Source organism: Myripristis murdjan, chromosome 18 (genome assembly GCF_902150065.1).
Source record: "Myripristis murdjan chromosome 18, fMyrMur1.1, whole genome shotgun sequence".
Lineage (NCBI taxonomy): Eukaryota > Metazoa > Chordata > Actinopteri > Holocentriformes > Holocentridae > Myripristis > Myripristis murdjan.
This window is the reverse complement of record NC_043997.1, coordinates 25587993-25613181: the sequence shown is the minus strand read 5'-3', so window position 1 is coordinate 25613181 and position 25189 is coordinate 25587993. Positions and strand designations below refer to the sequence as shown.

Here is a 25189-nt window from a genome sequence, read left to right as displayed (position 1 = left end):
GTGGGATGCCATGCCTCAGCAGACAATAAGTCGACTTGTGAACAGCATGAGACGTCGTTGTCAAGCTGTACTTGATGCTCAAGGGCACATGACAAGTTATTGACACTGCCATTTTTTGTTGTGGTATACCCACCACTGTTGTTGGCTTTTGTTTCAAGAAACTGTTTGAGATGAGGAAATCACCAGTGTATGCTTCTACTTAAATGCCCTACTTTCATGATACAATATCACTGTAGCGTGAACATTTCATATTTTCCATAAATTTCACCCAAAAGCCAAATATCCCTAACTTTTTGTGAGTAGTGTATATATATATATAGATATAGATATATAAATAATCAAAGCAGATATGATGTACTACTTCTAACTCCATTGTGTATTACTCTAAGAATGGATATACACTGCTGTAAAACTGGTCAAACTTGTCATCACATAGTGAAAAAACAACACCCCAACTAACTATATTTTTTTCACTATTTTAGTGTATGTTCATAGAGCTCAAAGGGTAGGTTTGGTATTTTTCAACTCAAACCATATTAAAATGTTTATATCCCTGATCTATGACTACACATAGCAGCCTAATTGCTAGCTTAAGTGACAAGAAATTTACCATTCTGCTGCAGCTTCCTGTCAAATGCAAAAGTGTACTCGTTTTGGGCCTCAGAAACTATTCTAAATATACAGCGAACTCGCAGCACAGTCAAATACGTCTTGCAATTGTCCCCCCAAAAATGGTTGCAAACAGTGCTTTCTAACAAGTTTTATTTTGGATCTACAATATACGTCCACACTGATCTGCTGCTAACTCGGCTTATGCTGCATTCACTTTAACTCACAATGTGTCAGCAACAGGGCGTTCAAGGTGTCAACTCAGGAAAGATGGATGCTTTTTTTCCTTTGGTATTCTCTGTGGGGGAAAATTCAGCGTTTTTTCTTCTTGTGAGCAATCATTAATCCCAGGTTGACACTGGGAGCGCCATGGTGTCACTGGTCAGAAATGTACAAACCTGAAATTCTGAGTTTCTTGTTCAAGTGAAGGCAGCATTGTCATGTTTACAGCAGTTTAGCTGTATACAAGGCATTTGTATTGTGGTAACTGCTAAACAAAACATGTTAGAAGCCACCGTTTGCAACCATTTCTTGGGTGTACAAGACTTTCAAGACTTTCTTGATTGTGCTGTGAGTTGCATTTATAATGGTTTTTGAGGTGTGGCAAAACGAGTGCTCTGATTGACTATGTTAAGAGCTAGGGAAAAGCTGCAACAGAATTTCTCATTTCTTATCACTAAACACAGCAGTAAGGTGGTGCTATGTATGAATGAAAAGGATGGGTATCAACATTTTAATATGGCAATGGCTGAAAAGTGCCAAGCCTATCCGTTAAATTTTGATTACATGATTATTTGGACTATATGACTATTTGGACTTAAGACCCCCAAACACCCTGGAAAAGTCAATCATAGAAAATGTGATCCTTTGCATGTTAGATCCCACAATTCATTTGGGATGAAGGGTGCAGAGATGAGGGCTTGAGGATATGAGGTCACTGGGACCTGAGTTGGATGTTATGGTGGCTGAGTGAGGTGCACGGTGATAGGCCTTACCTCCACTTCCTCTCCCTCACCAATGTCCTTGTGATAGTCAGCTGGAGGAGGCAGCCGCACATCACTGAAGGGCAGCTGTCTCTCTGGCTGCCAGCTTTAGCAAGACGGCGCAGGGAGGAAACACAAACTGTTAGCTCATCAACAAACAAACCTAACTAAATTGAAACCTGTAAGATAATGCAAGCAGTCTGTATCAAGCTCGTTTTCTCTCTCGTCACATTTTGGGCTGGAGTGATGAGGATGTGCTGCCTGCGTAATGTTACCAAGCACATCAACACACAGCATGAAAAGTCAGTCCGAAAATTAAATAGTTCTTTAGGTTTAATGAGGACGTTCACAGGATTGATTCTATGCACTGTGTGATTCTATACCTGTGGTCAAATGTCCTTTTACAAACAGCATCTAAAAAACAGCTCTCCAGAGTGCTTTAAAGTTCAGTAAATGACCTCCAAGCATGAAAGTGGGTTTTTACACAGCAAACACAATAGCATAAAATTATCTCCACCAATATGTTGATTCAAAGTTGGTATTTATTCTGAAATCTCTCAAGCTCACTTGAGTGAATTCCATATGTTATTCAAGAGCCTACAAATTTTCAACACCCCCCACCCCCCTAAAAAAACAGGTGCTTCATTCATTCATGCAGTATCTTACACAACCAGCTACTCTTACACCTCCATGTGCTCAAGCACAGAGGAAGTAGGTGGAGCACAGGGAGAAGATGAAAAAGAGGTAGGGCCCATCCCAAGAATGACAGGGGCCACTGTCCTGCCACCCCCGCCCTAGCCTGCATACCTCTGAGGACTATTTTTAGGGACACCCAGCTCCACAGTCTGAGCCAAGTAGATAAAACAGGGACAGGGTTTGGGATCAGGGCTGTGAGGGGGTAGGAGTATAGGGAAAGCATGCTAGTAGGACAGGATGAGGGGACAGAGCAGGAGGTAAAAAACTGTTAAAGACTTGTGTGGACAGCTGCACGCCTAGCACAGGTGGTGAAAGGGGGATTTTGAATGGTAGAGACAGGACTGGGCCAATGGGCTGGAGGACTCAGCATAACTATGGCTTAATCTTCATCTGCCCTAGTAAAGATTATTTATCACACTGTGGACATGCTGGAAAGGTAAACAGACAGGAGTTCTCAGCAAACTTACTTGTTTTCGAATACTATTGTGAGGGAGTCCTCGTGGACATCCTTGATGTAACCCTATAAGAAAAACAGAAAGGAACAATGTTATTCCCATGAATGCACGAGTGAGAGTGGGGGCGATGAGGGGTGGGGTTGGGCGCCTTTGATTGTGTATCTAAACAAGCAGACAGCTGGCTCGCGAGCCGTGCTAGACAAATGCTGTGAATGTAGCTGAAAAAGAGCATCTAGGCCATTTTGGAAGCCAAGACATCACATCACTGACACATTTCTCTGGCTGAGAATTCTGTGCTCGAGAAAGTGACGAGGAAGGCTCTGACTCCCCCTGACAGCACAGACAGCCTGGAAATCTCTCGCTCGCTCTCTCTCTCACACACACACACACACACACACACACACACACACACACACACACACACACACACACACACACTAAAGATGTTTGAGCTCGCTCTGCGTGCGTTTGTTAATTGAGAGACTTCTTGGGATAGTTTACACGAGACATGTGTGCATGAGGGCATGTGAGCACCATAGGGGAAAGTGAGAGCTCACTTGGCCCGGCCTATACGGACAGATCATGATCTACCACTGTTACGAGAGAGCCTACCTAAATGTGCTCCTCGTCCATCATGACCCTCCACAAACCCGTGCCATAAACGTCACTGACACCCCCAAGCAATGAGCGATGGGGGATGGAGGCAAGGGGAACGATGGTGGTGGGTGTGGCATGCCTCTCAGTGTGACACTGCCATATATGGGACGGAGAGGTCAGGCAGTCAGGCACAGGCGCAAGCATGATAGGGGAGAGTGTTTCACCTGCTGGAAAGGCTCCTCCTTTTCACTGGAAGAACTGGCTACAGTTTCAGCCAGTAGAAGGGGCCAGTGTGTGTGTGTGTGTGTGCTCCTTTTACACATCACAGCACTGGGATTTCTATGAATTACAGTCCAGTCGCTGTCCAACTTTGATTATCAATGAGTAACTGTGACTCTGAAGGCAACACTGGATGGCCAAAACACACCAAATTGGCATTGCCTCTGTCACTCTCACTAGAGTGTCCCTGTGGCACTGTGAGCCAGCCAACCGGCCAGTCTCCTACAAAGCGAAAAGCAGGGGGCTTGACTGAAAATGGACCCATCCTCCAGTTTCCAGAGCTCACGTTAGGAGACAGCTGCATGGTCGTGTTATGTCAGGAAAAGTGTCGCTTCCTGAGTACTAGCAGGTCAAAGGGTAGGCAAGCCCTCCTTTTGGCATGACATGACTGGTGCGGGCAGAGAGGGGTCACTGGCGGCCTTGTAATGACATCACTCCATCTCCAGGCCAGCAGCTACACACAGGTCCATGTGGGGATCAGCAGTATGGCCGAGACGAGAGGAGCCAGGTTCATGAGCCTACCTGACTCACAAACCTGCATGGTAGCTTTATCGCTTCCCCTGACCACACAAGCAGACAATAATTATAAAAGCATTCGTAGGGTCTGCCTCTAAAGAAAGTGGCAAGAATCGGGTCATTGTCCATTTATAACATCCTGCAAAAGGCTATGAAACAAAAATGAGTTTAAAACTGATCAAGTCTCTGATTGGTCTCTAATAAGTCTTTCCCTGCAAAAGAAACTGTGTATTAACAGGACGGTGGGCCACTTTACCATTTCTGATTCATAGCTAAAAGGAAACAAAACTGAGTGAGTGATGCAAAGTTAATCAAGGTGCACATCAAAAGTGAAATTCCCGTTATCTATAAAACATCATACCAGGGAAAAGGAGCAAAGCTCTTGTTCCCCCCGAGCCACCCATCAGTAACAACAGATCCCCTGGAACATGACATTTAGAATGTCATTAACACAGTCAAGTATCTATCTCAACCATAAGCGGACAGTCGTGAGATAATGGACGTAACAGGGATGAGTGGAAAATGTCCATTCATGCCAGAGAAAACTGTCACCCAGTAAAACATAACGACAGGTGAGGCGGCATGAAGAGTGTAAATATAGGCTCTTCTCTAAACCACCATGTGGTCAAAGTAGATAGCCAGTTGACCTAATGCAAGCCCGAGGACAGAGAGGAGACAAAGAGCACAAGGAGAAAAACAGGCTTGCTAGAAATAAAAAAAGAAGAGATGGCACAAAAGTTGAGAGTAAATGAAGCAGGGACATAGTGAGGAGGATCACGTGTCTATCCCTAGCAGGCCTGCGTCCTCTTTAGCTAAGAAAGAGGGCATCAGTATTTTCTTTTAAGCTACAGAAAAAATTATTTCACCTACAAGCATAACATAATGAAATGTATGTAAATCTGTATGTTTGACAGCCTAAAGAAACCCCATCTTTGAAGAGAATTAATGTATACAATTTCATGTGAAGGCATAGAGTTGTGATTATTATGTGTTGTTTGAAAACAAACTATGACACAGGAACGATGATGACTGGATGTCATGTGACCCGATATGAAACACAATGGCCAATTTCTCCTGTAAACGAAACATAATTGAAAGAGAAAAAGATCAGCTAGGGCTTCCTCTGTCAGGGCTCTGAAAACGGGCTATGAGATTGAGTCGCACCAATTCAGTAAATTGTGAGGCATAGCTAAATGACTGGCTGGTCTGAAATATGCTGGTTTAAAATATGCCATCCTATCATACTTTCACGCAAGAAGTAGACAACAGCTGTCTGATTCGCTGGCGAGCTTTTGTTTTAAATAGCTTGCACCACATACTCCAAAAACAAAGCAAGAAAACATTGCTTATCATTGTGTACCTTTTTGGAAACTATGGGAATTCGTTTCCTATCGGTTTGCCCGAAATTACACTGACATTTGCTGAAAACCGACCAAACACAGGCCATGCGTGGTGATGACAAGTGTAATGTTACCTAGCTCTATAGCTAACTGGAGCTAGCTACCCAGCCCACAATGGCCAGCCACACTGGAACGCAATCCAATCTGATTTGTCAGGACCAGCCCAAGCTAACATTAGCCAAGTTGATGGCGAGCTACCGCTGGCTGTTAGAGGAACAAAACACAGCAGTTCTGTTTGAGTCAAAAGTTTGAACCGGGCCGCAAACAACGATGTTTATACAGACATCGTTTTCTCTAAGCAGGTTACCTTGTAGAAGGCCCCATTCGAGCCGCGAACTTCCACGGCCAGCCCGTCCATAATTGTCGGTAGATCCCCACGGCTGAGCTTGTCTGAAGCCGCTACGACTCCGTGTGAGTCCGGTACCACCCCCAGCTTTGCTGGCCCGTCGCCGCTCTCCGGTCGCTTGTGGATTTCCAGTGTTTCGGGTGGAGGGAGAGGGGCAGAGGTGAAGGGGTTGGGGAGATGGGTGTGATGGTATCAGCTAATGCGACGCAGACGCTGTCTCCAGCACTCCGTTGCGAAGCTCCCGTCTGTTTGGATAAAAATGTAGGATGCGGCTCGCGGCACCTCCCCGGTCAACGGTCAAGATTCGACGTGCGCGAGGAGGAAAAGCGAGCTAATGATGCTACTAGCTGGTGGATAATTAGCTAGGCTAGCTATCAACACCTTGATCCCGTCAGTTTGCAAGGGATGCTAGCTGGTTAGCTCGGCTGCGTTTGTTGACTGTGCGTGCGGGCGCAGTCGTCGTGTTTATTAATTTCAAGAGAGTCGTCGCCGGGGGTCGTTTCTTTTCTCTGTGGTGCAGTTTGCGGCGAAGCTTCCTTCCCAAAAAAGCTTTTGTGGTGCACTACTGCCCGGCAACTCCTTACTCCAACCACTAGTCCCCTCAAACGCACGCTGATAGAGTGAATCAGAGAAGGACTGAATGATCATGAAGACCCCACCCCTCCGTGGAAAAAGATCCGCCCAACGGAAAAACTCGGCCTATCATTGGACTACAACCTCGACAATCAACTCTCTCTGCTCGATGATTGGTTCAGTAAATAAGGGCTGGTCCTTCAGCGTATCCAACGAAATAACAGGAATCGCATCCTAACACAATCCATTGGGTTTGTGCTCTGTCAGTTATATTGTTACTGAAATTAACTGGCTCCCATGTCCAATTTTGCCCACTCATTGATGAGTGAGGATCAATATGACACCACCAGCCGCTGTGTGAACTGCGCTTCAGCTGTCGCGGCTCGGAGAAAGTTACTATATTATGACCCATAGAAAAGTTACATCACACCTTGTGTTGGTAGTTGTGTAAAAATACAAAAAAAGACAGGTGTGTGTGTGTGTGTGTGTGTGTGTGTGTGTGTGTGTGTGTGTGTGTGTGTGTGTGTGTCTTTGGTCACGCTGACCTACAGAGAACTCGTAATGAGTGGAGCTGAGGCATTAAACCTGAGAAGATCTAGGTCTGAAATTTCATTCTTGCTCATGATCTTGGCCCACAGTGCTGGCTGATAGTGGGATATAGCCATAGGTGGAAGTGTGTTGTAGCTTTTTTGTATACATGTGCTTCTTTTGAGTATTTTTTTTTTTTTTTTTTTTTTTTTAGCTTTTACGGTTACTTTTACTTAATTTACTTATATTAACCTATTTTTACATTTGTGCTTGAGTCTTGTACGTAAGATGATAAGAGGAACCTGGTTCTTCTTTGTTGGCTCTACTTTTTGTCATTTCCAAATTTCCAATAAAAGGTTCACCATGAAAAATTGCAGATGGTCGATGGAAGCAAAGACCATGTAGAGTCAACTGGAAAAGAGCAAACTAATCAGTGACATGACGATGTAGCCTCAACCATCAGATTATGTGCTTATTTACCAGTTTCTATCTATTTTGCAAAATGCACCTTTAAATCAATGTAGTTTGAAGCATGTACTCGCCTCCTTCTATAACTGCATGGGGGAAAAAAATCACATCTAATATAGTGATCATTTTACTTACTATACTTCTACTTAACTAAAAATTCAGCGAAGTAACAGTACAGTACTCTCCCGACTGGATATAGCACGGAAATACAGAAATACTGATGAACTGAGTGAGTTTTTATAGCCCGATCTCTGTGAGCAAAGTTAGGCAAGGGTGCTGTTATAAAAGCAGCAGTAATGAAGCGCTAAGAAGTCCCGATATAGGCAGGGCCTGTTGTGAGGAAACAGCTGTGAGGAGCACACAGGATAGGTCAGAGGTCACGAGGGGGGCCGCCACACAGTGCACGCTCAGGATTGTGTAATGTTCACACAGAGGAACCCCCAGATCAAATACACACAGGAAAGAGTGTGGTGACTAATATAAAGACCTATAAATCAACTCTTTCCTTTATTTGATCGTTTACCTTTAATAATCAGTTTCCAGTCAGATTAAAAATCTTGATCCTGTGCTCAAAATCCACGTGCCTCTGCATATTTCTATGAAAACAAAAAGGCTGAGGATGTTACTGATGCTCCAAAAAGTCCATTGTATCCAACGTGTTCCTGAAGAAATTTGCCTGGTTTCAATATGCGATTAGTTTTATGGTCGGTAATTGTGTACAGCTCCCATTCAAGACAAAGGTGATTTATGTTGTGCATTATTGTTGCTGTTAAATGTCCCTGTAATTAATGTTAGTCCCCAAGAGAAGCATTTCTTGAACTATAAATTTAGACTCTGAATAGGTCCCTGAGTTTAAACCCCGTCCCAGAGCTCAGATGACTAAGGGAGCACTTATTTTAATAATCTGGATTTGAGAGTAGACTGAATTTACAGGTGATTTAGTGTGATCCCTTCAGCATTTTGGAAGGCGCTGCTGATGGAAACCGCAAGGTGGCATGAAAGCAACTACGGCTAACAATGCACACTCTCAGAAAATAAAGCGCATGATTGTACCTTTAGGGGCACAGCAGCAGGACCCTCTAAGGTGCAGTTTTTGTACCCTTGACACTGGTCTCTTATTTGTCCCCTTGTGGTTTGGGGTGGCCAAATACTGTTTTTGTCTAGGGTGTCAAAGGCAGAACAGTGCTTCCATGATCATCAATAATTATGAATGCTGGTGACAGTGTTATGGTGGTAATTTTACAGTTAATACATGAATATGTGCATTATAAACTGTGCTTAGCAGCTGTATGTGACTACTTTCCATATTTACCAAAAAAGTGTAACTCCATCTCATGAGTTGGATGAGAGTTAATGCATCATATGATACCGTAATGATGGCAGCAGAGGTAAGAAGTCATAGCCCAATTCTTTGTGTAATTGTTTTACGTTGGTACGTCTATTATTTGAGTTTACAGTTTCTGAATGGCTCATTCAGGCTGATGTACACTAGCAAGGTCAGTGCCCCATTAGCATTCTTATTGTCATTGATTATGAGATGTTCAGAGTTATTAAGCCTGAATTGGTGTATCCTGTGTATTGGTAAATATCTGAGAAAATTTGTCCCTCGGGATCAATTAGGTATCACACTGTACATCATAAATCCACATGAATAAAAAAAAGTCATTTTGAGAGAAGTTAGAAGGTGAAACTATAACTGAACACATTTATTCTTCTGTCTATTGCAGTGATCCGTATACAGCTGAAGGTATAAGAAGGTCCGGCACAAATTAACTCTGGAGTTAAGCTCTGGAGTTGCTGTAATGTTTATTTTTTCACTTTGATGGAGCTAGGCTAATGACGTGCTGCATAATTAATTATTTTTTATTTATTAATTGATTTATTTTGCTATGGCTGCCTAATGATGCTGCAGCCCATTGTAACTGCCTATTGAAAATGGGGAGTGAGAAATGTAGTGAGAAAAATTTGAGAGATTGGATCAGACTAAACCTTTTTTCCTCCCACAAAAGATATTTGAAACTGTCTCGCTAACATTTACGTAAACACTAGTCCGTTTGATTTGCACAGCAGCGTTTTTTTTTTTTTTGTTTTGTTTTTGTATCCCAAAATAGAGGAGGAGTGACTCCTCTTTGTTTTTCCCCCTCTCTGGTCGAGCAGCTTGCGTGTATCAAATGGCCAATCAGAGCACAAACTGCAGACGCGCGCGACTTGATTCAGGAAGTCGCTGAGCTGAATCAAGACAGACTTCATGAAAAAGTTGTTTATTCTTAGGAAGCACGAGAGAAACACACACCGGCTACGTTTTTTCCCTTTTAAAAAACAACGTAAATTTAAATAATAATGTCGGTTGGTCATGAATCTACGAGTACGCTCGGGAGGGGAGACAATTTGCATCAGCAGGGTAAGACCAACGTTTGTTTTGCTAGTCTGCTAGCTGCTTAAATGTGAAGCGTAAACATACTTTGTCTGTTGTCATAATTCGAATAATTACTTATATTTAATAACTTTTCCTGAGCCACAGGCAGTGTTACGCGCTGCTCTTAATCTTCTGAAAGTGATTTTGCCAGAGCATTGACAATAAGCGGATTGTGTGTCGTCCTCCCATATAGTTCTGGCCGCTTTCCCGCTGTGCGACTTGACAGAAGAAGATCTGATCCAGAACCCCCAGCTCTGCAAGCTGCTGGCCACCCTGTCCCAGCATGTGGACCCCACCGGCCTCACTGTCCCTCTGAAAACACAGCTGGACAAGGTTAACCGCATACACCGTGCTCAAAACTCCCCCACCCCACCCCACCCCACCCCAATTCCACATCTGCTATACACAGAACTGCTTTGGTGCTGTGAAGGTGACGGAATGGCTGCTTTTCTCTAGGCGGAGCAGAAGCTAAAAACCCAGAAACAGCGCTGGCTGCGTGCAGAGAGCCTCCACAGATCTCTGCAGGAGATGATCCAGGACCACCACATCAGGAGGCAGCGTGCCACCCTGCCCCCTGACCAGAACATGGTACACTGAACTAGACGTCCACCGATAGTGCATTGTTAAAGACTGATATAGTAATGATAGTTTGGGGCAGGAGAAAGCTGATTAATCTGCTGATAAACTATCTTTGACTTTATTAGACACTGGATAACTGTTGAACTCTTTAAATCATAAAATAGTAAAAGAGAGGACATGTATAGAAATGAATAAAACCAGAGTTTCAGGATATGAAAACAAAACATAAATGGAGAAAAGAAATTACACTGAAAAACATCAGTGTGATTTGTAGCTAGAGTCTCATAAACATCTGTATTGCATCTATAAGAAAGAGACGACAGGCATAATTTGGCATTGACACACCAGTGGCTGTGTCAGCGTATCAGTGGCGTGTGGTTGTGTTTGTAGCTGTATGAGACGGTGGAGCAGTGTCTGCTGGTGGCTCAGAGTGTCAGGCAGCTGGATCCCAGCGGCAGCACCAGCCAAGAGCAGCCCTCTGTACTGGGGCTGAGTCCCCAGCAGGTGATGGAGCTCATGCCTTCAGAGAAGGTAGGTTATATGAAACTACAGTCACCTGCATCTTAAAGTTGTAATTCGGATTTGTGTGTATATCTAATACATATGCTGTGTTCATCTTTACCAGAATGTGCAAAGAATGAAGCAGAGTCTACCAAGAGAGCTGGAGAAACATCTCAAGAAAAAGTGTTTCAGCCTTCTGTCCTACTATGAACCTCAGTGGGGTAACTAAACTTTTATGTTGATTTATAAAAACCTACTCTACCTTATTGCTCACTTAGTATATATGACTTACATCTTTCATGTTACTTTATTAATGTGCAAGTATTTAAAAAAATAAATAAATAAATAAAAAAAATTTTCCTAGAGAACGAGAGTGAAGGTCTGAAGAACATCAAGTTGTCTCACTTGTCTGGCCAGATGGACAGCGAGAAGAAAAAAGCAGAGAGTCTGAAGGAGATTTGCAGAGAAAACACAGTTCTTCTGCAAAGACAGACCCAGCTCTACCTCTCCGTAAGTGCTCTTTGTCCTTTTTGTCAGTGTGAATATTATCATGACTGGTTACTTTTGCACTGAGGGAATGAGTTCAGGTTTTGTCATATGTATTTTTATTTGTAAACTGGGACAATGCTGCATGGTGATTCTGCACTTAGAATAAAACTGGTTGGTAAGTTCATTTTATTAATCAATTTATTTTTTGTTTTGTTTTTTAACAAATACTGTTGCTTTTCCCCGTCAAGGAGCTGACTAAATGTATTCAGCTCCTCCAGTCTCTCATCCTGGACCACAGGCTGAAGATCCAGACAGACTTGGACAGGAAGAAGTTGGAGTACTTCGAAGGCAAATGTGAATTAGTCTTGCAGAAGATCAGGTAGGGACTTTTCAGTTGATGTGTCTGTCTTATAAATGCATTTAAAATCTTATCTGGGGAGACTTTAAGAAGTGCAACAATACAACAAACAGATTTCTAGATCAGCAAAACGACAAGCAGCAAATGGCATCTTGAAACTGGAAACATCAGGTTTGAATAAATTAGGATAGAAAATGTACTTTTTAGGCCATCATCTTGACTTGTGAAGAGATGTCTCATAACTCCACAGCAAATGAGCACTTTTACCACACAGTTCCTACACAGGTCTGGGAAATGTAGACACGTATGGAAAACAATCATGGTAATTTCTAGGCTTTAACACAAATGCTTTGTAAGTGTGAATATTTTCCTTGTTGCCATTTCTAGTCACGTTTTCTTCTTTCTCCCTCCAAGGACTGAGATGGCGGAGATTCAGCTGGACACGTACACAGCCGACACAATATCTGCTCATAGAAAAATAAGGCAAGCATTTACTAAAGTTTTTCCTTTTCTAACTCATTCACCCTCTCTTCATGCTCATAGCTGAGGACTATTCAGTGCTGAGTAGCTCTACTGGAGTAATTCAGTCTTAGGGTTAGCCTTGTTGAAGAGGAACCCACTGATAGATAATGGACAGCATTTCTCACTAAAGTCTTCTATGCAGATGCTTGTGGAAACTGAACCTTGGCCTACTAATGCCAAGCCTGTTTGTCCACTGCCATTATGTGTTACTGTCATGATCATTTGAGCCATCTGACTCTTTCTCTGCCCAATCACACGGCGGCCTGCAGATCTGTGTAATTTCAGCTTTGTTCAAATAACACACCTCAGACAAGTTTTAGTGTTATTATGTTGCATGTGAAAGAAAAGATTGGGAGATTTTGGATTCACCGTCATGTAGTGTCACACAGGCTGGAATAAGTGGAACCACCACCACCAACAACAACCAACACCCAACACCCATTTCAAACCATGCAAGAAGTCTTTCAGGCTTGGCACAATTGGAATTAAAGCTTATTCAGTTTCCGTAAACTCTGGGACAAATTTGTCCAACTGTGCATACAAGTAATTGGTGTGTTTCCTATGTCTTGCAGTTTTTGTCATTGTGATATTGGTTTTAAATTTCATTCTGAATGGCACTAAAAAGCCTTTTAATGTCTCAAATGTAATTTGTATCAGCCTGCAGATACCCTGAGTCGAATCCCTCTTCATTCAGTTTTCTAAAACCACGTACTACTTTACTAAAAAGTGTTATCATGTAAAACCCAGCATTCTCACTTTGGCTCCCCCCCGTGTTGTACCTCCTCTGCAGGGATATGCTGGAGTCGGAGCTGAAGGCCTGTCAGCTGGAGAAGCAGTCTGTGGAGGTCAAACTGGCCTCCTTTGAGATCTTGGGCAAGGAGTTTGAGGCCCTGGCAGAGGAGTACTGCAGACTACGGCGGGAGATTGACATGAAGAAATGGGCGCTAAAGGAATTCACCCAACACACTGACAAGTAAAAATCAAACCTGAGATCCCCGCTCACCATCTCTTGATGTATTTTGGACATTTGCTACTTCAAGAATCTGCAGGATTTTTGACATTTGGTAACTTTATAATGTAGCTGGTTAGCCTGCTTGCTGAAAGTTTCCTTTGCTACGCATAACTTGATGAGCTTGTTATTTAATTCACTTCTCAATAAATATGCTTTATGAGACAAGGTGGATCCATTCAATGTAGAGTTGCGACTAATTTTAATCAATCCTATGATTATTTTCTCGGTTAATCTATTAGTTTGTCCATAAAATGTCAGAAAATGGTGAAAAATGTTGATCACAATTGATGACCTCCTCAGATGTCTTGTTTTGTCCCAAACAACAGTCATGAACCCAAAGGTATTTAGTTTACTGTTGCAGAGGACTAAAGAAACCAGAGAATATTCACATTTGAGAGGCTGGAATCAGAATTTTCCTCTTAAAAAAAATGACTCAATGATTAATTGACAATCAAAATAGGCGGCGAGTTGGCATTTAATGGATTATTCGACTAATCGTTGCAACCCTATGTAATGCTTCTTTGTAGTGGACATTGCTGTTATAATACATTTCTTTTCTTGGTGCTCCTTGGCACAACCTAAGTAAAAATTCAGCATATGTGATCAGTAATACTCACAGATTGATGTTTTTTTTTTTTTTTGTCCTTTTAGAACACCTCTCCTATATCTGTATTTGTAAATTCCAACTGTGTCAAAGACTTAATCCATTTTTTAAAAATTACATACTAGCAGTAGTTCTTAGTTATTCAAGTGCTATTTGGCTGCAGTTTCCACTCTCCTCCACCAGATGGCAGTATACTCATTCATTATTTTGAATGATGGCTACCCCACATACAACTGAGTTCTGTACTACAGTATGTTCTTTCAATCTTGCTTTACTTGAACATTTCTGATCATATTGAAAATGACCAGTCATGGTACCTACAACATTTAACAAATGTATTTTTTCCACATAAATATATCAATGGCCTATTAATGGTCTCATTAAAGATTTAGAAGTCTGAAGAGCATCTTTCAGCAAAGAATTAATCAAAAATCTAGGCAATAGATTAGTGAAATGTGGCATGTTTAACAGTTGATGTCTCACTCAAATTTTTAGCAAAATTTAGGCTTTTGTTTTTGAGTGACACTTTAATGTGGTGTAAACTCACACATACACACCTACACCTATTTCCAGAGATGATCTTTATGACCACATGCACCTTCATAAAAAAGCTATACCAGAGTTTGCAAAGGCAGTAAAGGATGTCATATCTGGATGTGATGGAACAGCTGTGAAGGTGAATGCCATTGAGGAGGATGAGGAACATCCTCTCTGTCAGAAGAGGCAGCATGCAGAGAAAAGCACTGAAGAGCTCCAGCTTGAGCTAGAGAGCTCTCTGTGTTGTATCACAGTGGACCTCCGTGATCAAGGCCTTTGAGGAGGAGAGGGAAGCCCTTCTCTGAGAGGTGGAGGAGCTTAAGGAAGCAGTCATCAAGAAGGCCATGAACACCACAGGTGCAGCCAGTTCTGAGGCAGCAATCCTCATCCTAAAGTTGGAGGTCATGGAAAAGGACATCAGTGAGAGGATCACGGTCCTCAAAGTGAAGTGAGGACGCCCTCACTGAGGAGAAGAAACACCTGGAAAGCCAGCTGTTAGTCGATGGGAACAACAATTATTCCCCTTGAAAGAAAAATAACTCTTACTCACGGTGAGTTTATATTTAATATATTGATGCTCTGTGGCATTTTATCTCTTTTGGTATCACTAGAATATTCCTAAGATATTCAGCCAAGATATGTTATGACCCTGCATCCCCACTGGCTATTGTATGGTTCTCAGTATTGTAAACAAAAGTCATCTATGATCTGCCAGTGAACATGGAAAGGCCAACACACACAGGTGTAAGATACATCCTACGGATGCGCTGGGACACATCATCAGTGCTGTAACCTGGGGTCATTGGGTGTTTCGGGTCTTTCAACATCATACACCCTCGCCCAGGCGACCCGACCAGGGTTGATCAGACCCCAGCCTGTGTCCCAGCAGCATTTGCCCACGGCTCTGCCCTCTTGATCCATAGCCACCTTGTGGCTTTCTCTGCGGCTTCAGTTGCAGATCTGATGGCCTTCCTCTTAGCCTCCCCAGTGAGGCCCAACATCATGAACACTTTGCAGAGTGACTGCCCTGCAAATCCTCGGCAGCCCACCTCCAGAGGCTCACAGCGAGTTCTCCAGCCTTGCCTCCTACACTCTTCCACCAGCTCCTGGTACTTAGCACGCTTCCTCTCATTGGCCACGTGCATCCGCTCTTCCCAGGGCACTGTGAGCTCCAGAATGATCAACTGCTTGGTGGAATCTGACACAATGATCATATCTGGTCGAAGCTGTGTTGGTGTTATCCTGGCTGGGAACTTTAGCTGTTTGCCAAGATCCACTTCCAGTTGCCAGTCTGTGGCGGAGGTGAGGAGACCGGCCTTTGCCCGTGGTTGTGTAATGGGCTTCTCTCCAGCTCTGTGGAACGTGATGGTTTTCGGCTTATCGTGGCCCTTGATGTTATTAATGGCAGTAGCTATGCTGTCGGCAACTGCCCTAAGCACCTGGTCGTGGCGCCAGCGATAGCGCCCGTCTCCAAGGGCTTTTGGGCAGCTGCTGAGGAGGTGTTCCAGGGATCCCCGTCCTGAACACTGGGGACAGGACGGTGTATCAATTTTGCCCCAGGCATGGAGGTTGGCTGGACTTGGTAGGACGTCATAAACGGCCTGGACGCAAAACCTAATGCGGTGGAAGTCTGCTTTCCAGATGTTAGCCCAGGTGATCTTACGCTGCAGAACATTCTCCCATTTAGACCATGCTCCTTGCTGCCCCATTCCTACCATCCTGCTGGCTCGCACTTCCTCCACACCTGCCCGCACTTCCTCCTGAACGAGATGTTACCGCTCTTTGCCTTTGGCCTTGTCAACCCTGGTTGTTGGGAAGTAGCCAATGCCTGCACGCCCTGTGGCTACAGACCCCACCAGTGCTTTCTGCTTCAGTCGGGACTCGGCCACCTCCAGAGCCTTGTCTGCCCTCCATTTCCTGCCTGTTCGCACCTGGATTCCAGCCAATGCCACCTTTGGATCTCTGGATTCCCTGTACTGCAACACTTCTCGTGTTCTGGACACCATGAACTCTTCAGCGAGGCCGCTGATTGGGAGCTGCAGGATGTTGCTGGTGCCATACAGTGCAGAGCTGCTCAGACTGCGTGGTAGACCAAGCCATCTACGCAGGTAGCTGCTGATCTTCCTCTCCATGGCCTCGACTGTTGTAATGGGTACTGTGTACACCAGCAGAGGCCACAGGATCCGGGGCAAGATGGAATGCTGGTAAATCCAGGCCTTGAACCTCCCTGGCAGACCTGATTTATCAACCCGACTCAGCCAGGCCTCGAGATCTTTGCTGGTTTCCTTGATGGAAGCAGCATCTTTTAGGCTGCAGTCAAAGTACTTACCAAGGCTCTTGACTGGCTGCTCTGTGATAGATGGAATGGTGACTCCAGCCAGTGAGAAGCGGAACCTGTCCACTACTTTTCCCCTCTTGAGCACTAGAGACCTTGATTTCACCGGTTTAAAGCTCATCCTTGCCCAGGTGATGAGCTTCTCTAGGCCTTGGAGAATCCATCTACTGCCCGGGACAGATGTGGTGGTGACCGTCAGGTCGTCCATGAAGGCTCTTACTGGGGGCTGGCGCACTCCTGATTTCATCAAGGGACCTCTGCACTCTACCTCTGCTGACTTGACTAGCATGTTCATTGCAAGAGCAAAAAGGATGACTGAGATGGTGCAGCCTGTTATTATTCCTTTTTCAAGCCGGTGCCAGTCCGAGGTGCCTGACCCAGCAGTGACTCTTAGTCTGAAATCATTGTAATAATCCAGAATAAGGTCTGTGACTTTGCTGGGAACATGATGTCGTTGAAGGGCGAGCTCAACAAGCTTGTGAGGTATGGAACCGTACGCATTGGCAAGATCCAGCCATAGTACGGTAAGATCGCCTTTCCCTTCACGTGCCTCCCTGATGAGTTGTGTCACCACTCCAGTATGTTCCAAACAACCGGGCACTCCCGGGATCCCTCCCTTCTGGACAGAGGTGTCGATGTAGTTGTTCTTCAGAAGGAACTCCGTTAGTCGTCGTGACAAGATGCTAAAGAAAATCTTGCCTTCGACACTTAGCAGCGAGATAGTTCTAAACTGACTGATGTTCTTGGAGTTCTCTTCCTTGGGGATCCACACGCCCTCAGCACACCTCCATTGGTCTGCAACTTTTCCCCTGCGCCAGATAACCCTCAAGATTTTCCAAAGGTGGCGAAGGAGTTGCGGGCAGCGCTTGTACACAGTGTACGGAACACCACTGGGGCCTGGGGCTGATGCTGTTCTGGCTCCCTTCACCACCTCCTGAACCTCTGACCAGCTGGGCTCCCACACCAGTAAAACAAATATGAACGAACCTCTGTTTAGGTTTCTGCTCCCTTTCCTTATTCTGGTCACTTATTGACACTACATGCTATATGCTATATACCATGTGTCTAGGTAAAAAGGATTTATAGCAGCTTAATTGTCTTTGTGTGAGGCCTTAGTCAACTTGCCTGGTTAATAAGTGTGGAAGGGTAAGTGTATTGGATATATCAAGAATTCTGCCAGATGGCCTCTTCAGATGTGATGCACAGTCAGCTTACATAGCAGCCTCTACAGCAGAATCGACGGAATAGGCTCTTGCTGGTGGACTGTATTTACTCGTTAACTTGGCTGCCAAGGTGGGGCTTTGAGGTTGATTTTTATACAAGCTTTCTTTTATCTATGAGCATTTGGTGACACTCAAAATCTGAAATCCAGCTGCTCCTTCAGTGTTCACCCCATGCGCTGAGCCAGTTACCAGGCATTTTTCATGTCTTGCACAGTGAGCCAAATAACACACCCATGATTTGAAAGACGATGTGTAGTCTGTTTCACGCTGCCAACAGAAACCACAGCTGGAATACAATTGGACAACAAAAGCTCCATTTTAAAATGGGACATTTTAGCTCATTGAAAATGACAGAAAATGACAGTCATTTTAAAGGACTGTGGATAACCAAGCCCATTGCTGAAAAACAATTCAATATTTTGATTGCATTTCTTCTCCCGTCCTTAATAAAAGTTGTCAATTTGTTGTTTTAGAAGTCTGTCTTGAATGGAAAAAGCAATTTCTCATGACACCTTTTTACACTCAAGTTTTTTTTATCATGGGTTTGGCTGGGGCTGAGTAGGAAAAAAAAAAGCAAATTTAGAGATGAAATCGTTTTGGAGTGAACACCATATAGGACAATCACAAACATTCAGTTGATTAAAACCATCCAAATTTCTGAACTGTCAGTAACAAGTACGTTTGTGTTAACATGTTTGGTTAATCCTAGACAATTCTTTGCATCTTAAAATTATACATAGTGATCAGATAAAATTTTATTAGGTCGCCTGAACAGATAAATGAGACTAGACCATGTCCTCTCCTTCCTCCTCAAACTCTCCCTCTTCCTCAGTGGTGGCATCTTGGTACTGCTGGTATTCAGATACCAGGTCATTCATGTTGCTCTCGGCCTCAGTGAACTCCATCTCATCCATGCCCTCGGCTGTGTACCTGAAACAAGGTCAAGGACAGTGATTTAGCAATAAAACGTGTTGCAAAACTATGGTTAAAACAATAGTAGTAGTAGTAATTTATTTTCAAGTGTCAGGCTGGGCACCTTTTGGTGCCCAGCCCGCATGGGCTTACAAGACACTACAGTGCATAATCAACAAGAACAATAACATGATGAGTGTGAAAGGAAAAATATAGAACAGCTTCATTCATATTAAAACAGAATCACTCCTCAGGTGGAAATACTACTACCCTGTGTATAATTTGAAAGATAATTACTGGATGCAGAATAGTCATCTATAAACTGAACCAAGACGTTCTAAACTATCTGAACATGTCTTTGGGTGAAATACCATGGAATGAACTAAGAGTTGGATTTTGCAGTGTGAAGTGAGATGAATGAGTTCACTGTCCACAGGTGGATCACAGTATGATCTCCAGGTCACTACATACCAGTGGAGGAAGGCCTTGCGGCGGAACATGGCGGTGAACTGCTCGGAGATGCGCCTGATCAGCTCCTGGATGGCTGTGCTGTTGCCGATGAAGGTGGCAGCCATCTTAAGGCCACGAGGTGGGATGTCACACACGGCTGTCTTCACGTTGTTAGGGATCCACTCTACAAAGTAGCTGCTGTTCTTGTTCTGCATGTTCAACATCTGCTCCTCCACCTCCTTCATGGACATGTGGCCGCGGAAGACGGCGGCAACGGTGAGGTAGCGGCCATGGCGCGGGTTGCAGGCTGCCATCATGTTCTTGGCATCAAACATCTGTTGAGTGAGTTCGGGCACTGTCAGTGCTCTGGAAAATGAAAACACAAGTGTGAATCTGAGGAATAGAAATTATTTTTTGGACAAATAGCTAATCATATGATCAAACTACCAAAAAGTCAAATAACCTCCTGCTCCAGCCTCAGTACCTGTACTGCTGGCTGCCACGGCTTGTCAGGGGGGCAAAGCCTGGCATAAAGAAATGCAGCCTTGGGAAAGGCACCATGTTGACGGTCAGTTTCCTCAGATCAGCATTAAGCTGGCCGGGGAAACGCAGGCAGGTGGTCACACCGCTCATGGTGGCCGAGACAAGGTGGTTGAGGTCAGCGTAGGCGGGCGTGATGAGTTTGAGCGTGCGGAAGCAGATGTCGTACAGGGCCTCATTATCGATGCAGAAGGTCTCGTCCGTGTTTTCCACCAGCTGGTGGACAGACAGCGTGGCGTTGTAGGGCTCCACCACTGTGTCTGATACCTGGAGGAGCAGGAGGGGGAGAGACAAAGGGGATAAGATGGAGTAGAGAAAACAAGAGGAAGGAAGGTGGAGTTGGGAGACGGCTGATGACTGGAATGCTAGGGTTACGGTGACAGAAAAGGACAGATCTGTATTTTAAATTCAAAAGTTGCATTCTAATGACACCAATTTATCAACCATATATCCCATGCACACCCTAAATATCACTGAGTCTCTGGCTAATCCAACTAGCTAGCTAGTCACGTTTCTTAGAGGTAACACCAAATTTAAAAAAATAACAAGAAAATATATGAAAATAACAAATGAAATAATGTGAGTGTTCAACAAAAAAAGGAACAAGTGAAGGGGGTTTAATATTTTTGCAAGGCACTGCACGGGCATCTAACACCTTGATGGATCTGTGCTCTTGTACCTTAGGTGAGGGCACCACACTGAAGGTGTTCATGATCCTGTCGGGATATTCCTCTCGGATTTTGCTGATGAGCAGGGTGCCCATCCCCGAGCCAGTGCCTCCGCCCAGAGAATGTGTGAGCTGGAAGCCCTGCAGGCAGTCACAGTTCTCTGCCTCTTTCCTCACCACATCCATTACCGAGTCCACCAGCTCGGCTCCCTCGGTGTAGTGGCCCTTAGCCCAATTGTTACCTGCTCCGCTCTGACCTGTAGAACACATTAACACAGAAATTTATCACTGCTATCACATGAAAACATCCCAACTCTTATTTGACTTGAAACACTACTTGGACAGATTGCCTCTAATGAATGAAAATACATTGCTTATTTTGTTCAGAACCCTGTATCACAATCTTCTAGTATTATCAGCCTGGTGCAGATGAAGGACCACATTAAAATTCTCACCAAAGACAAAGTTGTCTGGTCTGAACACCTGCCCAAAGGGACCAGACCTGACAGAGTCCATGGTGCCTGGCTCCAGGTCCACCAGCACAGCTCGAGGAACATACTTGCCACCTGGTTATGCAAAAACACAGGGATAGAAAAAAATTACAGAAAGGAGGATATATGAAATAATTTACACTCATCAACACGGGCTGCACAATATGAACAAAATTTCATGCCCTCGACATTTATTTCAAATATCTCAATAGCGATATAATATGACTATGGGTTAATACTTATAAAGTGTAGCAGCAGTGAAAATTACACAATCTTCAAAAAACAGACCAAATACCCACAGAAAGTTCAGTTACTTCACAAAGTATTTTATTGATCAGAACAGACCAATCAGTGTGTAAGGCTATCCCGAACCCTAAATTTGATATTGTCCATATCGTTGCCTTTGGATATATTAATATCTTGCATGTTCATATCCAGATAACAATATGATAACAATATAAGACCCAGAAGAAAATAGTTTTTTTCTAGATATTTAAGTACTGTGATTGAAAGAAACATGTTGCAACATTTTTTTTTTAATTTTATCATCCATCCCTTGTAGCAGATATCAGATCTTGGTTGATCACAGAATGTAAAACACAATATAATGATATTTTATTCATTTTTGTGTGGATTTCTTTTCATTTCATGAACATTACAGAAGATGAAGAGAGTTATATGAAGGAAACACGTGTACACTGAAACATCATAGAACTAACATCTCATAGTGGAGCGTTTTGATAAAACTGCATTCTTGATAGTCACCCAACAACAGGAAGCAGCATTTTGTTCTTGAAACACACAAAATCATGTTGCATTTGATGCAACATGTGACAAATTTTTGACAAATGTTTTCCCTTTGCATCCTTCCCTTCTGCACCGTGACACATGTGCTGCCTACTCCATTGTTGGCAAATGGAGTGCCCCATATTTTTTCACACTGCCACTGGGCTGCTGTTCAACAGGCCTCCTCTTCTTTGTTGGAATGCACTCTTCATCATCAGTGCTCTTCTCATCATCATCACTGGCCACCTTGTCAGCCTGTTGACCTCCCTGTGCCTGACTAATCATCTCTTCAGCCAGCAGAAGCTTTAAGTCAAAATACTGCATCCTCTCCTCTGGTCTCCAAGAGACTTAGTGGTCTCTTCCTCTGTTTTTGTAGCTTGGTGTCATCTGACATCTTTGACATGCACAGTGCAATGATTCTATTCTTCATAATGGTCACTGGTCCCAGGAGACCATTTGCTTTCAACATATCCAGTGCTTTGATAGAGGTGAAATACCTGTCAAAGTACAGGTGTATTCCTCTTGGAAGAGACTGTGCCATCCGTGCGACTGCGTACCCTCCGATTCCCAGCTGCTGGTCAGTGAACGTATTCTTGCCTTTGTAAACTTCAAAATCCAGCACCAGACCATTGGGACTGGCAAGCACAAACACTTTCAGTCCTGTGCGATTTGGTTTCCAAGGCACAAACTGTCGTACAGGACACTGGCCTGTGAAGGGAATCATCGGTTCATTTACACAGGCCTTCCCCGGCCTTGGCAGATTGGGGCAGCCTTGTTGCACTCTGTTTAAGAGAGGTCTCACGTTCCAGAGTGCATAACACTTCTCATCAGAGACATCAAGATGGGGGCCTGGATGGAATGCCTCATCTTGAAGAATCCAGTTGTGATGATTGTAGCCAACATTGTCTTGAGAATTGTTCTCTTCCACAACAGGGTAGAAACTTAGGTGATAAAGAAAGGCGGGCCGGCCGCGGCACCGGTTGGCGGGCCGGCCCGCCTTTCTTTATCACCAGTCGGCGTCAAGCGGGCCAGCCGGTCAGCGAGCCGGAGCTGTCAGTTGTTAGCCTACATTTGTTAGCCTACATTACGTTTTTGCTACTTTTTTTTAAATGGACAAAATCTTGTTTGAATAAAAAAGCCACCGGCCGGCAGCAGGTGGGCTGGCCGAGGCACCGGTCGGCGTCAAGCGGGCCAGCCGGTCGGCGACCTGACGCTGACCGGTGCCACGGCCGACCCGCCTGAAGCCATCATCATCGTCTTCACAGATGCTCTGCCATCTGTGCTTAGTGGTCACATTTCCATTTCCATTTGTAAGAAAAATGTAAACTAGGCTACACAACAGAAAAACCCAACAAAAAACTCAGCAAGCAAATCAATTTCTTCCATAATCCCTCCAGAAACTAATGTTTGTAAATAATAGCCTACTGGCTGAAGGTTTAATGGTTGACACTTGTCACTTGTCAGTTTGTAGCAGCCTGGTTAACTGACATTCTAACGGACCAATCACGAAGGAACCGTGAATTTCACGGCACGGCGCGGCACGGCACTATAGTGGAAAAACGCTATTATTAGAGGTCTCAGACTCATATCCCCCACAGAGGACAAAAATGAATTGCTGGGTGTCAGAAGGATGACGCTCAGTCCTACCATCAACAACACACTAATTTTACAGGTGTATATTAAAGGTATGGGTTATGGATTTGAGTCTAGAGAAAGTACACACAGAGATAAACAAGGGTTAGCCACCCTGCCAAACCAAGTCAAGGGAAACTGAGAGACAGCAAGGAAACATACGACACTATTACCCAGAAGTTCAAATGTAAAGGACGGTTACATTATGGATACTGTAGGGCGAAGGGACGTCATGACTATGGCTTGGTAACGGTTGGAAACTTTACCTGTTGCCTCGTTGAAATAGACGCTGATTCTCTCCAACTGCAGCTCGTTGTCTCCTTGGTAGGTTCCCGTAGGGTCGATGCCATGTTCGTCGCTTATCACTTCCCAAAACTAGAAACAGGGCAGCGAATGAAGGACAGGTGTTGAGTTAGGGTAGTTGGCTAACCGGCATTAGACAGCTTACCTTGTGCAAAGCTTAACGACAAAGGTAACATTGGCTCTGTGGCTAAGACGGAGTTAACGGTCGTTAAACGTCGATAACCTGTCCAACGTTTTTTTCCCCAATAACTGTCCAATTTTTTTACTCAAGGTGATTCCAACCTTCGCTCCAATTTGGTTTCCACACTGACCCGCCTGTAGATGCACAATTTCTCTCATTTTTCCCCAAATTGAATAACTTGCGAACAACAACTGAACTAGGGCCAAACTACTCCCTCTCCTGCGTTCCCACAACGGACTAACCTGGATCGGTAGGCTTTTGTCAAACCCAAATGGTCAATGAACGCAATTGGTTAAGCTAAACATCAGTCATGTGATCCCTGTATTTAATTGGCCGATACAGTCTCAGGCATACACAGTTATTTGGGGTGGGATCTCCGTTGCCAGTGGTGACAGATATGGCATCATTATACCTGGGGCGGCAATTGGTGTGCGTGTGTGAATGTTGGGACAAATAAATCATCCACATCGTTAACTTTACATAGACTTTCTCAATTAAAAAACACCCTTTGACGAAATGTGTTTAATTCTTGGATGATTTACTGCTGTAACGATGTCGATGTGTCCTTGCTACCTCACCTATCACGTTGTCAGCATGTGGTCAAGGATGTGGAGTCCCTCAAAAAACCCTTGAAAGACGATTACCCTCTAAAACTGCCCTCAGGAGAGAGCTTTAAGAGAGATAATAGAGATATCTTGACAGTGTGTTGACCTCCCTTTTTGACTTTGTCGAGAGATTTTTGGAATCCAGCCCACAATAGCGAGACAACTAGTGAACAGCTTTGACTGAAATGAGTTGACAATGTGCTGCTGTGCTACCTCTATGCCACTAGATGGCGATGTGCCCTAAACAATTGAAGTTAGTCTCAGCAGCCAGTCGGAGATGATTTTGAGCTAGAGGGACAGCAGCTGCATTTTGACATGATATAGCAAGGTAAGGACGGGTATTACTTAATTAATACCATGATATTAATTAAGGTTTGATTCCATTCAAATGTCGCAGAGCCTTTCTCGTGAGCCACTCTCCACATGTTATACATAAATGAATGTCATCATTAACACCTGTACATACCCCAGTAATTCATGTCAAAATAGCTGCTGTGAAAAAGAGTCTAAATGGTCACAGTTCAAACATGTTTGGCTGTGTTTTCAGCAGACTAGCAAAGTCTCTTGCATATGGGAGCCTACTTTTTATGATCAGA

General features: G+C 44.0%; 3 protein-coding genes and 1 pseudogene across 5 annotated transcripts in view; 1 reads left to right on the top strand and 3 right to left on the bottom strand.

Moving 5' to 3' along the window:
• fxr2 (FMR1 autosomal homolog 2) overlaps positions 1 to 6507 on the bottom strand; it is a 17689-nt gene extending 11182 nt beyond the window's left edge. For both annotated transcript variants that reach the window (XM_030075912.1, XM_030075913.1), the window contains exons 1-3: positions 5843 to 6507; positions 2756 to 2808; positions 1605 to 1698 (exon numbers count right to left, since the gene is read on the bottom strand). In XM_030075912.1, the coding sequence (XP_029931772.1) occupies positions 1605 to 1698; positions 2756 to 2808; positions 5843 to 5893 (198 nt within the window). In that variant the 5' untranslated portion in view covers positions 5894 to 6507. The remainder of the gene's footprint in view (positions 1 to 1604; positions 1699 to 2755; positions 2809 to 5842) is intronic.
• Positions 6508 to 9639: 3132 nt separating this feature from the next.
• On the top strand, positions 9640 to 13487 carry haus4 (HAUS augmin-like complex, subunit 4). Its single transcript, XM_030076213.1, has 9 exons — positions 9640 to 9851; positions 10060 to 10199; positions 10323 to 10454; positions 10836 to 10976; positions 11071 to 11167; positions 11311 to 11456; positions 11684 to 11814; positions 12208 to 12276; positions 13106 to 13487. Exons 1-9 carry the CDS (start codon positions 9791 to 9793, stop codon positions 13290 to 13292), a joined length of 1104 nt encoding a protein of 367 aa, XP_029932073.1. The 5' UTR covers positions 9640 to 9790; the 3' UTR covers positions 13293 to 13487.
• Positions 13488 to 15294: 1807 nt separating this feature from the next.
• Positions 15295 to 18423, bottom strand: LOC115376283 (uncharacterized; annotated as a pseudogene).
• Positions 18358 to 24217, bottom strand: LOC115376515 (tubulin beta chain-like). Of its 2 annotated transcripts, none has more exons than XM_030076149.1 (7): positions 24090 to 24217; positions 23771 to 23879; positions 21051 to 21161; positions 20608 to 20852; positions 19873 to 20195; positions 19410 to 19754; positions 18358 to 18956 (listed from the first exon to the last, which is right to left on the bottom strand). In XM_030076149.1, exons 1-7 carry the CDS (start codon positions 24144 to 24146, stop codon positions 18812 to 18814), a joined length of 1335 nt encoding a protein of 444 aa, XP_029932009.1. In that variant the 5' UTR covers positions 24147 to 24217; the 3' UTR covers positions 18358 to 18811. The 2 variants fall into 2 exon arrangements, with proteins under 2 accessions (XP_029932009.1, XP_029932010.1); XM_030076150.1 differs by lacking the exon at positions 24090 to 24217 and adding an exon at positions 23953 to 24065.
• Positions 24218 to 25189: the final 972 nt, after the last annotated feature.

What these genes read in the sequence shown, in the direction of transcription:
- haus4 (XM_030076213.1), top strand. Translation starts at nt 9,791, where the DNA reads ATGTCGGTTGGTCATGAATCTACGAGTACGCTCGGGAGGGGAGACAAT. An exon ending in TGAAAACACAGCTGGACAAG is followed by an intron (nt 10,200 to 10,322) that starts GTTAACCGCATA and finishes GCTTTTCTCTAG; the next exon opens with GCGGAGCAGAAGCTAAAAAC. An exon ending in TTAGTCTTGCAGAAGATCAG is followed by an intron (nt 11,815 to 12,207) that starts GTAGGGACTTTT and finishes TCTCCCTCCAAG; the next exon opens with GACTGAGATGGCGGAGATTC.
- LOC115376515 (XM_030076149.1), bottom strand. Translation starts at nt 24,146, where the DNA reads ATGAGAGAAATTGTGCATCTACAGGCGGGTCAGTGTGGAAACCAAATT. An exon ending in GAAACCAAATTGGAGCGAAG is followed by an intron (nt 23,880 to 24,089) that starts GTTGGAATCACC and finishes CCCTGTTTCTAG; the next exon opens with TTTTGGGAAGTGATAAGCGA. An exon ending in ACCAGACAACTTTGTCTTTG is followed by an intron (nt 20,853 to 21,050) that starts GTGAGAATTTTA and finishes TGTGTTCTACAG; the next exon opens with GTCAGAGCGGAGCAGGTAAC.